Here is a 16390-nt window from a genome sequence, read left to right as displayed (position 1 = left end):
TTACATTTTAGCATTTTTATTTTTAATGAGGTAAAGTACAATATAAAAATTCAAAAATTATTAAACAGACATTTAATTAATTTTAAAAATTTATTTTATCATAACAAATTTGGAATTAAATTCTTAACTAAATTCGAAAATTTAGATTTAATACTATTAGAAACATCAATAATTTCTTAATGAGATAGAGGAGTTTTAGATATTCCAGCTCCCATATTTGATACACATGAAATACCTAATACTTGTATGTTCATATGGCTTGCTACTATAGCTTCATAAACAGTACTAGCTCCAACAAGATCAGCTCTAAATGTTCTAAGCATTTATACTTCTGCTGGAGTTTCATAATTAGGGCCTCTTAAGCCAGCATAAGTTCCTGTTTTTATAGATATATTTAAGTCTTTCATGACTTTTTTTGCCTTTTCCAAAAGCTAAGGAGTATAAGTGATAGACATATCTGGGAACCTGGGTCCGAACTCTTCTTCATTTAACCCAATTAAAGGATTAATACCAAGCATGTTTATGTGATCTCTTATTAGAATAAGATCACCACTTTCATAAGAATCATTTAATCCTCCAGCTGCATTAGTAAGTATAAGAATCTTAATATCTAAAATAAAAAATTGAAATATTAATTAAATATTGCGTATTACAATAAATAATTTCTTATTATATAAATTTTATTTAATTTTTATTTACTCAAAAGCTTAAATACTTTGATTGGGAACACGCATTCTTGGATTGTATGCCCTTCATAAAAATGATATCTTCCTTACATACAAACTATTTCTACTCCTTCGACTTTACCAAAAATAAGTTTTCCAGCATGACCTATTACTTATGTTTTTTTGAAATGGGGAATATCTCCATAAGGAATTTCGATTTTATCTTAAATTTCATCTCCGAAATTTCCTAAACCACTACCCAATACGATAGCAATTTATGGGTTTAAATTATTAATCTTTGACTTGATAAATTATGTTGCTTCTAAAGCCGATTTATAGTTAGTCATTTTTTATTTTGAATATTTGGTTGGATATTAGTGTTTTACTAATATCTTTATGTTTATTTATATTTATAAAAAATCAAAAAATAATAAACAAAATAATCTTGTTTCAGATCAATCAAAAGAAAATTATTATTAAAAGATGCCACAAAAATTAAAAATAGCACTCAAATATTCTTCTTTAAATATGATAGATTATTTTTTTCAATTTATTACCAAAATATATTTTTAAAATTATTTTAAAAATAAATTATTCTGAGTTTTTTAAAGAAAGTTATTGGTAGAGGGTTGGATATTAAATCGGAAATTTTTTAAATAGACAGTCAAATATAATTTCTAAAATGTATGATCAATTTGATTAGTAGTATTTATAACCTTTTTGATAAGAACACTTTTTAATACAAAATAATTAATATTAATTTTTTTTTTTTGTTTTGTTTTTTAAACTCAATAAGTTAATATAGTTAGAAAGTTTTTAAAAAAATGGGTAAAGCAGAAGCAGGAACACCTAAAGATATATCGAATAGAATGAAATTAAAAGGTCTTTAGAAATTAAAATTTTATTGTTAAATGTGCAAAAAGCAGTGTAGGGATTAAAATGGTTTTAATTGCCATTTAAAAAGCGAAACACATTTATATAATATGAGATAATTTGCTGAAAATCCTAGTGAATTTTTGTCTACTTATAGTAAAGAATTTGAAAACAACTTCATGGATTTGCTAAAAAAAAGATTTAATTAGAAAAGAGTTTTAGCTAATACAGTTTACAAGGAGTACATTGGTGACAAAACGCATGTTCATATGAATAGTACTAAATGGACAACTTTGTCTGGATTTGTGATGTATCTCCATGAGACTGGAAAAGTAACAGCAGATCAAACCGATAGAGGTTTATTTATCACATATGTAGATAAGGGATTAGAAGCTATTAAATAATAAAGAGAAGAAGAAAAAAGAGCGAGATTAGAAAAAAAAACTGAAAAAATGTAACAAATGGAATTAGAGCGTCAATTGCAAAATGTCAAAAAGCTTGAAGAAACAATGAATAAGAATATTGAAGCAAAAAATGAGTAAATGGATGAATTAGATTTAGAAGGTGGATAATTTGAGTTTGGAATATCTTTTAATCTAAAAAAAGATGAACAAGAAGATGAAGATGAACAAGAAGAAGAAAATAAAGATGAAGAGTTGATCTCATTTTCAGTGCAATAACAAAATAATTAATAAAATCAAGAAAATGAGTAAGCAGCAGTGCCTACTGAAAACAAAATAGAAAATAATACACAAATTAATTAATAAGATGGAGATTAAATATAATAAGAAGGGGAAGATGCTTTTGATGAAATTCCTTGGTTATAGGAAGGCATTACTGTTAAAATTAAAGATAAAGAACTTGAAAATGGTTCGTATTATAATGAAAAAGCTATTGTTAAAGAAGTAAACTCAGAAGATCCATTTTAGGGAAAAATATAATTAATCAAAAAACCTGAAGTAGTAATTTAAATGGATTAATAATTCCTTGAAACAGTAATTCCTAAATTAGAAGGAGAAGTAATGATTCTAAAGCCAGGTTAGTATTGCAAAAAAATAGGATTATTAAAGAGTGTAATAAAAGAAAAATTTGAAGGTGTAATTTAATTAAAAGAAGATCCTTCTATTTAGTTAAATATTCCATATGAATTATTTAGTAAAATTTGAAAAAAAACTTTTTTAATTTATTTGTATTTTATATTTTGTATTTATCGTAAATCATTAATATTATTTACTTAATATTATCCAGTCACTTATAATTGATTTTCTAACAAAATCAAACTATAAAAATCTTGAAAATAAGTTAAATAATATCTATCTTTCATTATTAGCTAAATCAAATTTTATTTTACTTTTCTTTAGAAATATATTTAATAATTCATTTCATATTAAAGATATTTAAATACATAAAGTAAGCTCTTTTATTAATCAAACAAATAGATATTTTTATAAAACTCTCTATTATATATAATTTTTACTTTTATTTTTAATGTAATTAATAATACTAAATTATGTAACCTTAAGATTAATGATAATGCATTACACTCTATATGCTTAAGATGTTTAAGATGAAAATGCTTGAATAAATTTACATTATTATAAAATCAATTAATAAAACGATTCTTTGGTGAAACAACTCTTGCATTATTTGTAAGGTAAATATAATTAATATATTTTATTAATTCAATATGGAAATTATTCAAAAATTTATTAAACAAATATTTTAAATTGGTAATTATTCAATTAAAACAAATATCATTAATTGTTAAGAAATAGTTAGTAGAGTACTCACTTGATTTATTAATAATTACAATAATTAATATGAAAAATTCAAATTTACTTATATAAAATTCCTAAACACTTCTCTTTCTTTTTTTCATGAAGCAAAAACTTCAATAGTATTAGAGTTTCACAAAAAGATAAAAATAAATATTCAATTAAGGTTAAGTAAATAGAAAATATAATTGCAATTTTGATTAAGGTATTGTACATAGAATTTACAAATAGAATAAGAATTTAATTTTATACAGTATTATTGTTAGTAATTTTTAAGAATATTAATTAAGTTTTTTGAAAAAGTTTTTTTGGGAGTTTTTTTGTTTAAAAATTTTGATTCAAGCATTTATTTCTATTGTGATAGATTCAGACCTGGATTTATCTTTTTATATTAGATCTTAATCAGATAAAATCTTTGGTTAACAGCGATTAGTCGTTTCTTGACCATGTTCATTTTCTAAAGTTGATTAAATTTCGCTTAAACTGTCTCTATTATCTTCTTTTTACTGTTACTTATTAAAGAAGATTTAATTATCTTAATTTTTTTCATACTAAGGACTATCATTTATTTCCTCTTCTTCCAGTTTTTGTAGTTATGGTTTTGCATTTGACTCTTATTTTTCTAAGGCTGACTAGAAATTTTATGAGTTATAATGCTCTGAAAATACATTTTTTTTAGTGCATTCTTCACTCATTTCAACAATTACAGTTTTTTCATTGTAAATTTTAGGATTTTTTTCAGATTACTTTACTCCTGTTAACAAGTCCCTTGAAAGCAAAACAGCTGTATTTTTCTTGCGTTGAATTTATTTAAACTTCTATGGGAATTCCAAAGTTACTACGTCTTTAGAATTATTTTGATTGTTAACGCCTTATTAGTTAACGGAATGACCTTGAATTGATTAACTATTTCCATTTAAATCACTTCCAGATTAGCTGAAATCCTTGTTACTAAATTTTTTATGCTTAAAATCTTAGTTTTATCCGAAGAACTTTAAGTAGAAGATAGAGAAAATGATAAAAACACCAACGAGAGAACCAGCTACTATTAGGCAGAGCACTAAAGGACTCATTTGCTCTTAAAGGTAATTTTTATCTACATCTCTTAATATTACAGCACTAATCCAAATACCAACTAACTTTGTTCTTCCAGCTATTTTAATAATGAAGAAATTTAATAAAATTTAAAATTTGATTAAGTAAAGTAAAAATAGGAGCTACTTGTTCCAACAGAAGAAGAGGCTTAATTGTTTTTGAAATCAAAATTTATATCTTTTTCTATTATAACGATAGGTCCTTCTCTAATGTCATATCCTCGTAGTCCATATATACTAAATAACTAAAGAGCAGTATCTCCATCTACATTTGTATCACAACTTATAGTGGCATATCTGTTATCTTATCTAGTGTTAATCCAAGGATGGCTTTTGTAAGTATTATATTAGCTATCATATTAGTTTCCTTTTAACTCTCCAACAAATGAATTAGGCACATTCCATATCAATATGGCAACTGAAACTGATTAGATTTTAACGTTGTTCCAGCATGATGCAAACACATCTAATTTATTTCCATTTTCTTATAATTAAGTGAAAGTTTTAATGGAAACGTCTTAATTCTGCTCAGATGATTTAACTCCTATTTTTAAAAAGTTAATTAAATTAACTTTAATCTTTAATTACTTAAGCATATTAAATTTTGCAAAAGTGATTAGCTATTTAAATATTCAATCTATTGATAGATGTGTAAATTTAAATGTATTATCTCATATATTTACTAAAAATTTACCTAAAATAAAAGTGCTTGTGTTAATTAGATTTGCCGAAAAATGCCCATTAAGTTAAATTGAGCCAATAACCTGGTTTTATGCTTTCTACCTTGAATAGCTTTCATAATCGTGTAGAGATGGTGTAGGTTGTGAGAATAAATAATATACTTTGATATAATCAGATTTTTAAAACGCAGTATATAAAAAGATGAAATTGAATTCGCTTTCTTTTTCATAGCATTAAACAACTATGTCGAATCCATCAGTAGATATGGATTAAACTTAGGTTTAATAGCTATTAACGCTTCCATGAATTAAAACTATGCTTTGAATAGTAAGAAGCACTTAAGGCTCATCCTAGAATAGCTTACTAAATGAAATTCTCTTTTTGTAAAGAAATGTGTTCGAGTTATCATCCAAAGTCGGTATTACTGTCAGATTTATAACTCTCTATTCATAATCTCCTAACATATTTGTGTTGCCTTTCTATGCAAGCACTACGCTCATAAAGAAAAAGGCATAAATCAATACTAGCTTATACATTACCTTTATTATTATCTTATTTTAGAAAACTTAATAATATTAATAATTAGCATAAATTATTTATATCTTAAGACACTTTTAAAACTTTTTAATAAAAGAAGTTTGCTTGTTTAATAGGAATATTATTATGATTACCCCACTCGAAAGCTGGTATTTAAGTTTGTTCCAGCTAATTAATTAATAGTAATAACTAGGAACTGATTAAAAAAAAAAAAATTACTTCCTTATAATTTATCATAACTGGTTATCAAAATGTAAATTTTTTTCGATATCATTTTTTATTTGAACAGATAAATAAGAACAGTGAAAAATATTTCAATCAAGCTAGGTTGTTTACAAAATATTTTTAATAAGCTAAAAAACTCATACATCACATTATATTTTAGTTACTTACTATTTATTTATTATATTTTGGTATTTGTAAGCATGAATTATAATTTTAAAGTTCTATATCAAGTTAATTTCGCTTTGATATTTTCAGGTTATTATTTAATTTTTTTTACTGTAATTAAGAAAAAGTGGATGATGATGTTTTAATTCTGGCTAAACTAAAATTGGATGTTTTAATTTGTTTATAGTAATTAAAATTAAGAAAATATTTGAAAAGGAAAAGATAGGTAAAAACAAAATACCAATATCTTCGAATTACATAATTTTATATTTTACTCTATTAATTTAGCTTTAAAAGTAAATTACTATTTAAAATAAGCAAATAAATAAAGAATTAAATAAAATTATATTTATTATTTTATTCAGTTCACAAAATATTACTGATATTATTAGGGATATAAAAAAGCATTAAAAGTTATACTGATTTGATATTTAATTTAAAAGAAATACCATTTTTTTACTTTAGCATAAAAATTCAATAGGATAATAAATATAAAATTTATTCAATTCAAAACAATTTTTTTATTTAAATCTAAATCTATTCAATATACATCTAAAAATATTTTTTAAAAGCACATAATAATATATTTAAACAAAAATTTAACATTTAAAGTAAAGAATACTTCAAAAAAAGTAAAAATTAGGTTAAAAATTCTTTAATGAAATTTAAATTAACTATGCATTAAATTTATTATAGCAAACACTGAAGCAAATCTACTGAATTAATGATTATTATATATAATAACTAAAAATTTTATCATTAAAAAATAGTAATACAAATCCAAAATCCAAAGAATATAATTATTAATATTTAATAACATAATAATTACTAGAACTATTTAAATATGTAGTGAAATTCAATCATCTCTTGAATAGCTTTTTTATAAATTTATTCACAAATATATCAAAAAAACTAAAAATGAATTTATGAAAAATAAATACTCTAAATTACAAATAAATCAATAGAACAAAGATTTATAAATAGATTTTTTTAAATTGAATGGTTTTCATAAAATATTATGATTAAATATTTTTAATCTTCATCTAATTTTACTTAATAAATTTTATTTCTTAAAAAAACTAAAAAGTCAATAAATAAATTTTTAAAAACTTAGAATATAATTCCAAAATAATTTATTATTTTTTTCATATAGATTTATAATTAGAACTAAAAGTCAATAAATAAATTTTTAAAGACTATTATTTTTTTCAAATAGATTTATAATTAGAACTATTAATAAGAATATAGAATCATGTTATAAATTAATATTTAAAAATTTACAAGTAAAAAATTTAGAATTTATCATTTATTTTTTTAATAAATATTTTTATAAAAGTTTTTTTACTGAATGATTTTCATAAAACTGTAGGCTTGAAATATTTTTAATTCTTCATCTTAATTTAATTAATAAAGTTTATAGCTCAAAATAGTTTAAAATATTCCAAAGTATAATAAAAATATGAATTAGTATTTAATTAATAATTAACTAAATAATTTTTGACATATCGATTTATTATTAGAATTATAAAATCAGAACCTTGAATCAGACAATAAATCAAAAATTAAAAATTTCTGAGATATATTTTTTTAATAATAATTTTTATTTTAAATATTATCACAAAACTGTGTTTAAATTATTTTTATATATTCTTCATATAAATTTAATTGACAAATTCGATTTCTAACTTTTTATCAAAAAACATTTCAATTTAAATGTAAAGATTTATAATATAATTCCAAAATATGTATATAATTTTTGACATATTGATTCATAATTAGAAAAAGAAATATGAAGCTAAAATAAGAAAACAATTCAATATTAAAAATATTTTAGAAAAATTTAAGAACCCATAATTAATTTTTAATATAAAATAAATCTTAAAACTACAATTAAACTCAAAAATATTTAATTTTTGTTTATTAAACCTTTTTATATTAAAAAAGCTATCACAAATCAGTGTGCTTGACTTATTCTTAATATTATTCTTATTCTTATTCAACTGCGTTACTTGTTTGATTAGATATTTTGTTTGTAGAATCAAAACAAATATAAGAAATATGTTATGTGATTGGATTATTTTGTTAAAAAATTATTTTAATTGGTTAAACTCCACATGATATCAAGTGGTCAGTGAAATATTTTTCTGGAATTTCATTTGTTTTAATATGACTTCCTTTAAACTTAATTTAAAACTATTAATTTGAAAATTCAATGTTTAATTTCATTTCTTTCTACTTTTGGCAGTATTCATTATAAGATTAGTAAGCAACAGTCTAGCTTGATAGAGTCATTCCGAAAAAGCATTCATCATGCTCACTTTTTAGCTTTTCAATTAAAATTTCTCTATTTGATTTCATTTAGCTAGCCTTAAATTATTCTTTTTCTTTTTAAACTTTTTTCAACTACTCTTCATAGTTAAGATTGCTATAAATATGATTAGGATCTTTATTGAAATTCATATTTTTTTCACATTCAGCTCCTATTGAATCTATCAAAGGAATATTAAAATCGCTTATATCATTAAATTAAAAGCTATTCAAATTTTTTTAGCTCTTCGTGCTACTTATACTTTGTTCAGACTGATTAATATCTGGAATACTTTTTTCTAAAATTCTTAAAGATTGCTCCAATGACAAGCTATCATTTATATTTAAATTTTTAAATTACGGTCTTTCATAATTATTGCCTTTATTCTATCTTTTCAATATTTTTAATTCCTTTTCCATAAGCTCATCATACAATTGATTATCAGTTTTTATATCTTTATAATTTGGTATATTTGCTCTAATCTTTTCAGCCTATAATAGATTTAAATCTTTAAAAAACCAAAACTTGAAAAATGGAAAAACGCTTTAAAATTTACTTAGAGTTATAATAAATAAAATTGCAAGATTCCTTAAAGATATTTTCATAATTGCCTAACTTATTTTGCAAACCTTTTCTTGAATTCGATAGAGTTATTGAACTTTTTTTAAATTATTGCTATGGTTTGAAAAAAGTAAATTTAATTAATAGAAAGATTATAATTGAAATATTTTTTTGGTGAAGTGATAATTAATAAAGCTTATAATTATCACATATTGATTATTATTTTTAAAGTCATTTTACGTTTCTAAAATATCTTTTTTTTTCAATTAATTTCAAAACAGTAAATTTAGAAAAGTTAAGACAAAAAAATATGTTTTAAATAATAAATTCATAGAATAAATTGTAAATAAAGCTTAAATAATTTTAAAAGCTTTGCTTAATTTAAAGACTAAACATAGAAAAGAAAAATACTAATTATTCAATTAATATATTTTTCAAAAAGAACTTTTTCTTATTCATCCTCTATAGGAATAATTTTGACAGTGATTGATTTAAATTTAGCGCCATAGTGCCCAGCCCAGAAGCATGTATCTTTACCAGAAATGTAGAAGTTAATCTTGTGAGGTACTTTATCTGGCCAAGAGTGGATGTATTTTAGATTGTAAAATTTATATTCTCTTGTCAAATCTTTAATATCTCTTTTAAATTAGAAAAGAACATTTTCATCTTCTCCTAAAATTTCTATCTTTAAACTTGCTTCTCCTCCAAATCCTGTTTCACAAATTTATGCTCCTGCTACAATTGCATAATTTCCTGATTGAATTTTTCCTATAAGAAGTTCTAAGTTATATTTTGATTTGTCTGAGAAGATTTCTTTAAGGCTCTTAGACCATTTAAGTGTGCACCATCCATAACTTGTTATAAAATTACAGTCTTTTTCTGATTTTTAAATTGTAATTCCATCTCCTCCATTCTATACCTTTTAGAATCCTTCATATTCACTTCTGCCATCAGGATTAGAGACAAAATTTTAAATTAAATTGAAATAGTTCATAATCTTTTCATATACATTTGCTACTTCATCTTATGGACAATATTTAATCATTTTTTTGATGTATTTAATTGATTTTGGGACTCCAGAGTAGATGCATCTACAGCCAATTTTAGTTAAGACATAATCGTCATGACGGAACCTGGCAAAATCTTTATTTAGTCTAAACAATTTTGTTACCTCAGATGTAGTAAGAAAATCAACTAATTTTCTAAAAGCTGGCTTGTAAGATTTAAGAGAATAGGAATGAAGTCTACGCTAATTCTCTCCATCATCAAATGGCAACTCTCTAACTTCCATGGTAAAGCTACTAATAGAATCCCAGCCTGGTGAAAAGTAGCCTCCCATGCAAGTAAAGTGGTAACCTTTAGGAGCCTTTTAAGAGTATTCTCCTCCACCGGTACCTCCAAAGCTATACTCATTTCCTTTATTTGTCACAACACCAAAGCAGTCTATAATCATACCTTTTCTACCTTTCATTTCTACAATGAATTCATCATCTTAAAGGGTAAAAGATTTTGTTTAATACTTATTATTAGTGAATAAGTCATTTGGTCCAAAAGCAAAACCTTATACTACTTCATCAGGGTTTTGGATATTTTGGTAGTGGAACTGCAATCCACATATATAACTGTTTTCTACTCTCTTACCGACAGTGAACTTAAAAATCCTATAATTTTTGTTGGTAATCTTAAAAAAATCATCAAATTGAAGCTCGTCGCCAACAGGATAGTTGATTCTTTAATCTTTACACCAAATATCACCTTTTTTTTCTTTCATGATTTTATTTTGATAGTATTCTAAAGGCTTCCTACCTAATAGACTATGTTCCTAGTGATTTTTTACTTGCTCCATTTGTTTATTTTTCTTTCTATAGCTTAATTTTTTTTGTTTTAATAATTAATATTATTTGTAGTTGATAGCGTAAACTATTTATGATGAATATTTAATTGATTTTTTGTTATATAAATTAACTCTTCAATTTTTTAAAACTTAACCAAATAAACAATAACAATTTTTATGAATATGATCAAAATAATAATATTCACATCAGATTGCAACTTTTTCTGTCATAGAGTTATACTTCATAAAATTTTGCTCAGTAATTATTAGGCAGAATCTTATTTTTTTTCTAACATACAATATATTATGCTAATTACAAGCTATTTCATATTTTTTAGTAAATATATTAATGAAAAATACATTTTTAAGTAAATAAAATATATGCTTGTATTCTCACAAATTAGAGAAATCTGTGATTTGAGTTTATAAAATCAAATAATTTAACAAAAAAATATTTTGATATTTAAACTTATTAATAAAAGTTGAAATTATAAATTAGTACTAAAAATGAAAACATATTATTTTTTAAGTCTGTAAAAATAAATATTAAGTTTTCAATTATAAAATTCTAAGAGTCATTTAAAAAAATAAGGTTATAGATTTTATTTATGTGCACCTAATTATTTAGATTTTGAAAAACAGATTAGATTTTTTTAAAATTTTTTAAATAAATAAAATTTAATATTTTTATAAATTTATTACTTTATTTTTTACTTTATTATTAATAGAAAAATGTAATCATTTATATTTTGAGAGTAATATTTATTATTTTGAATTATTAAACATATTTAATTTTATTTTATGTTTGTTTAATTTGCTTTAAGGAAAGTTAAATTTCAGTTTTCATAATTTAGGTATTTTAACTTTAGTTTTATTCTTGATCATTTTGGTATTGTTTCGAGTGAAGTATAACTCATTATTTTAAATTAATATAGTAGAATAAAAACATCTAATTTAATTTTATATTTGTTTTATTCTATTAAAATAAATCAATATCCTTGAATTAAAAATTTTAAATGAAAGAAATTTATTCATTAAGATTTAAAATATTAAATTAAAATAAAATTTATTTCTTTAAATATAATTATTTTAAATTTCAAGGATTAGAGAAACTCTTTCATTTTAAATCAACAATAGTTTTACAAACACATTTAACTTACTTTTATGATTATTAAATTCAATTAGATTTTAATATTAATTATTATCAATAAATTTTCTTTGAAATTTACTTTATTTAGATAGATCAATCATTAAGAAGTAGAAGAAAAAAATAATTAGTAGTAGAATAAAGGCTTATTTTCAAAAAAGTGTAGCATAAATTTTATGGTACCTGTGAAAATAAAATTTTCAAAATCAGTAAGGAGTAACTCACCTCTTCAGAAGACGAGAATACTAAATAAAAATGGCAATGATTCCTTTCATAACATCAAATATATACCTATAAAATTAAAAAAAGATGAGTAATTACTGTAGTAATTACTTAAAGGTAGTGAAGAAAATAAAAATAATGAATAAAAAAATTCTTTAAAGAGCGATATTTTTCAGCAAACAAATTCTGAAGTCTTTAAATAAACATAAAGAAGCACTTCAAATCACAAAAAATATGAACTGAAAAGAGTTGTTAATAAATAAGGGGAATTTTATAATAAAAATGTAAATTTAAACATATTAAGTTAAAGTAGTTAAATTAATTAACAAATCATCTTACTATTAATTAGTCTTGCCATAACAATTCTCTATGTTCCTCAGAGACCACAAACGATTATGAGGCTAATGAAAGTCCTACTTTTATCAAAGCAAATAATCTCAATTAGAAAAGACTAGTTGCAGCAGGTTATATATCAATCATTTTATCATAAATTAAATTTAAACAAACTTTATTATTTTCAACAGTTAACACATAACAAAATAATTTACTCAATAATCCTTCAAGCGCTTAACCTTTAAAGAAACTATATAAAATATACGGATAAGTTACACAGGATTCTGAAGATAGTGTCAACCTTTAAAGCTAGCAGGAAAGTACAAAATAAAATCTGAATAAAGAAAAAAAAGAATTTTAATCAATTATAACTATGAAACTCAAAGATAATATCTTCAAAACTTAAAGTGATTTTAGAAAAAAAAGTGAAGTATAAAAAGTTCAAAATGATACATAGAAATTGTCTTAAATCTAAGACAGTTAAGTAAATTCAAGGAAATTAAAATAAGCAGAATAGGGAAATGAATTTTTAAATCAACCTTCAGAGATAAAAAAGAGAAATTTTATTACTAAAGTAGATACAACATAATTTTCTGACAAGAAAAATGTAGAAAATAATACGATTTTAGATTAATAAATTACATAAAAATAATATCTACCTCAATAAAACTCACCAAATATCATTAACAGGAGATAGAAAGATCCTATAGCTGATTAACAGTCATATAAGGAAACTATGAAATCTTCAACGGGAAGGCAAAAAAGAAAATCTTAAGTAAAGTAAAAAAAACCAAAAGCAAATAAATAGCTTTTATTATAAAATGAGCTTGCAAATAATAACATAAATTTATAAAGCTAATATAATCCGTATTAAAATTCCTTATAAATTATAGAGCGAAATAATATTTAGTTAAATAAAATAATGCAAGTTTAAAGTAATAATTAGATGTCTCCTACTTCAAGAGCTTCACAATTTTTCAATTTGTAGACTTAAGATTACTTCTTTTAATGTAAAAAGTAGTCTCAGGAAGAAAATAGACCTTAATCTCTTTCTTAGTAAACACCAAAGCAACAGAATATAAATTTACCTGCAATATACAGTAGCTTAAAAAATGACTAGCAAAACAATTAAGAAAAATAGCTTGAATAGCATACAAATAGTAATAACTCAAATAAATAAGAATAAAACGAAAGTAATTCTAAAGAAAAATTACCAAGTAAATAATTGTCTTAAATGGATTCTCCTCTAAATAATAAACAAAATATCTAGACATTGTAATAGCCTACTTCATTTAAAAAATAATCTGTGTAAATTTAAAAATAATCTACATCAAGTAGATAATAATCGTTGCATGTTCAAAAATAAAATTAGTAGGATTAGCCTAAAAATGATCTCTAAAATCTTTCAAATAAGTTAAAATCTTAAAGTAAGGACATTAGAGGAGATAATGAAGCTAATTCATCTATATCTTCTATATAAAACAGTTAAAATATAAATAATTAAGATTTAAAATGTAGCCAAAAAATATTCTATGATCTTCCACCTTAATATTCTAATAGAATTAAATTTCGTAGACTTCATCGAGTTTACTTTAAGCCTAGAAACTACTTTAGAGGTAATTAATTAGCAATATTGCATTTTAATGGAGTCCTTGGAATTTACGAAAATTCATTTTTTAAACATGCGAAAAACTCTAGTTCTGATATCCCTCAAGCCGAAGATTAAAATTTTTAGTAAAAATTCAATAAAGTTAATTAAAATAATGATTAAGAAGAATCACTTATTTTAGAGGATGAAAATAAATCGGAAATAGAAGGATTAACAATATCGTAGTTCAAAGAAATCACTTAAGTTTAGACAAAATAATACATTGCTGAAGAAAAAAGAAGCAATTACGAGTACTAATAGGGAGAAGATGATCAGGCTTATGATGATGAAAACAGTAAATTTAATTAAGAACAGCTTCACATCCTTTAAAATTTAAAGTAAACACTCAAAAAAATAAGCTAATGGTATTATGTTATTTTAATACTTCCTTAAAAATCTGCTTTATGGCTAGAAATAAGAGATTATTTAGTTTAACAGCACTATTATTGTGATGCTATGTACACATACGATAATTAAACACATGATTATACCTCATACTACAAAAGAAATATAGATAACTTAGATCTTTTAAACCCAGAATTCAAAGTACAAAATGATATTATTGAGTTTACACAAAAAAAGGATCTAAGAGGAATAGGTTTAGGAAATAAAACATTTTCATAAAATATGTACAATCCGTAAACAGATAAATTCAAATAACAACAGTAGAAAGATAATAATTTATCCTTTTAAGGAACTTTTTATCCTTCAAATTGCATGAAAAATTCTAAAGACAGCGATTCAAATAACAGTAGTTTTAACAATATTAGTGAAAATGTATCTAATTTGGATTTAGAGCTGTTAATTGACTACAACTAAATATTAACAGACCTTAAATTGAATTAGCCTAAAAAGGTGTTGCTAATAGATACACTACCGTTAAGTATGAGAGAATGCTATTCTAAAATCGAAGACAGAGCCACTTTTTTTCAGAATGAATAAAAGTAAGATGACTTAATTCACTATATATAGTTTTTAAAGCTAAATTAAAAAATTTGGAAAAGCTTTAGTTTAAAATTTCCTAAAATTAAATGCCAGAGATCAGCTTTAAGAGTTGTCTTTCTGCCTTCTTTATATTATGAGCAAAAAAAATTTAGTAGTAACTCAATCTCTTTCCATTAAGTACTATTAGAAGAAATAGCTTCAGAGTTTTAGGAAGAAGCCAACGAGTGTAGGTATATAAGTAGGAATAAATAAAGATGGTATTATTTAAATCTCAAAGATGTCTTTAGTGAGCTTGAGAATTAAAAATTAAAGGAATGCTTTGAGAAACACATGAAAAATGGTTAAATAGAAAATTTAATGAAACAGCCTTAAACAAGTATATACAAATAAGAATAAGAAGCTTCATAAATATCTGAACTGAATCTCAAATAAAAGATCTACAGATATTTCTCATAAAATTATAAGATGATTGAATTGTTATCAAAAGATGTAGAGAAATAGATAAGCTAAACTTCAGATAATTCTCAAACACAACAGTAATAATAGCAACCACCACTAAATTAAATATAAGCAAATAACAATAATATTAACAATAATACCTCTAACAATTTTTTTCCCAATGGAATAAATAGAAAATAATCTTTAATTTTCTAGCAATATTTTAATAATCTTGTAGAAAGCATCATATCTCGAAACAATAAAATTATTAAACAATTTTCACAAAACAAAGAAACATTTAATTAAGCATCACAAATATAAAAAATATATACTTCTTTCTACGATAAGACCAACCACTGTATTTCTAAAAAGTAGTAGTAAGAGAAAATTGAAAAGGAGCTAGATCTCTACATAGCTAGAAAATATAAAAGCTCCATACTCTTTTATTTTTCAAATTTTTAGAACATATTAACAATTTCCCTCTTCTTTTTCGTATTCTTAATTTCATTACTAAAATGAACAAATATTTAAATAAACAATATATATTTATATTCTACATAAATATGTTTTTTTTAAACATTTGATTATTCAGATATTCTTTTTAAAATTTTTTCAATAAAATATAAAAATAAATTAAATATTAAGATTATCTATTCATTTTATACAATAGATAAGATCTTCAAATTCTTATAAAAATCTTTTTTAGCTTTTATAAAAATTCATAGTTTTTTCAAGAAATAAATATATAAGAATAGCTAAATAATAATAACTTACTAATTAATTAATTTTATTGCTTAACTACTTTATACAATTTTTGATAAAAAATAATCAAAACTTATTTTTGATTTTGATATTGAAGTAAAATATATAATACCAAAAATTGGTATTTTTTTCTTTATCTGACTTAGATACTAAATAATATTTATATAATTTTTAAAG

General features: G+C 22.6%; 6 protein-coding genes across 6 annotated transcripts; 2 read left to right on the top strand and 4 right to left on the bottom strand. All coding sequences in view use genetic code 6, as the record gives it.

The window, feature by feature from the left end:
* Nucleotides 1-98: 98 nt before the first annotated feature.
* Nucleotides 99-1012, bottom strand: TTHERM_01197070 (purine nucleoside phosphorylase; the record flags this gene model as incomplete). The annotated part of the gene is made up of 2 exons (XM_001020274.3): nt 99-610; nt 700-1012. The coding sequence occupies 2 exons, from the start codon at nt 1010-1012 to the stop codon at nt 99-101; spliced, it is 825 nt and encodes a 274-aa protein (XP_001020274.1).
* Nucleotides 1013-1489: 477 nt separating this feature from the next.
* TTHERM_01197060 (KIN17 curved DNA-binding domain protein) lies at nt 1490-2704 on the top strand (the record flags this gene model as incomplete). The annotated part of the gene is made up of 1 exon (XM_001020273.3): nt 1490-2704. One exon carries the CDS (start codon nt 1490-1492, stop codon nt 2702-2704), a length of 1215 nt encoding a protein of 404 aa, XP_001020273.1.
* Nucleotides 2705-3651: 947 nt separating this feature from the next.
* Nucleotides 3652-5624, bottom strand: TTHERM_01197050 (H-type lectin domain protein; the record flags this gene model as incomplete). Its single annotated transcript, XM_001020272.4, has 3 exons — nt 3652-4466; nt 4535-4951; nt 5102-5624. The coding sequence occupies 3 exons, from the start codon at nt 5622-5624 to the stop codon at nt 3652-3654; spliced, it is 1755 nt and encodes a 584-aa protein (XP_001020272.4).
* Nucleotides 5625-7962: 2338 nt separating this feature from the next.
* On the bottom strand, nt 7963-8928 carry TTHERM_001197031 (hypothetical protein; the record flags this gene model as incomplete). The annotated part of the gene is made up of 2 exons (XM_012798631.1): nt 7963-8831; nt 8880-8928. The coding sequence occupies 2 exons, from the start codon at nt 8926-8928 to the stop codon at nt 7963-7965; spliced, it is 918 nt and encodes a 305-aa protein (XP_012654085.1).
* Nucleotides 8929-9302: 374 nt separating this feature from the next.
* Nucleotides 9303-10730, bottom strand: TTHERM_01197030 (F-box associated region protein; the record flags this gene model as incomplete). The annotated part of the gene is made up of 1 exon (XM_001020270.2): nt 9303-10730. The coding sequence occupies one exon, from the start codon at nt 10728-10730 to the stop codon at nt 9303-9305; it is 1428 nt and encodes a 475-aa protein (XP_001020270.2).
* A 1311-nt stretch (nt 10731-12041) lies between these two features.
* TTHERM_01197020 (transmembrane protein, putative) lies at nt 12042-15970 on the top strand (the record flags this gene model as incomplete). The annotated part of the gene is made up of 3 exons (XM_001020269.2): nt 12042-12371; nt 12437-12551; nt 12612-15970. The coding sequence occupies 3 exons, from the start codon at nt 12042-12044 to the stop codon at nt 15968-15970; spliced, it is 3804 nt and encodes a 1267-aa protein (XP_001020269.2).
* Between the last annotated feature and the right edge of the window lie 420 nt (nt 15971-16390).

Source organism: Tetrahymena thermophila (assembly GCF_000189635.1).
Source record: "Tetrahymena thermophila SB210 genomic scaffold scf_8254574, whole genome shotgun sequence".
NCBI classification, from domain to species: domain Eukaryota; phylum Ciliophora; class Oligohymenophorea; order Hymenostomatida; family Tetrahymenidae; genus Tetrahymena; species Tetrahymena thermophila.
The sequence above is the reverse complement of the archived record's forward strand: the minus strand, read 5'-3'. Positions and strand labels throughout refer to the sequence as shown.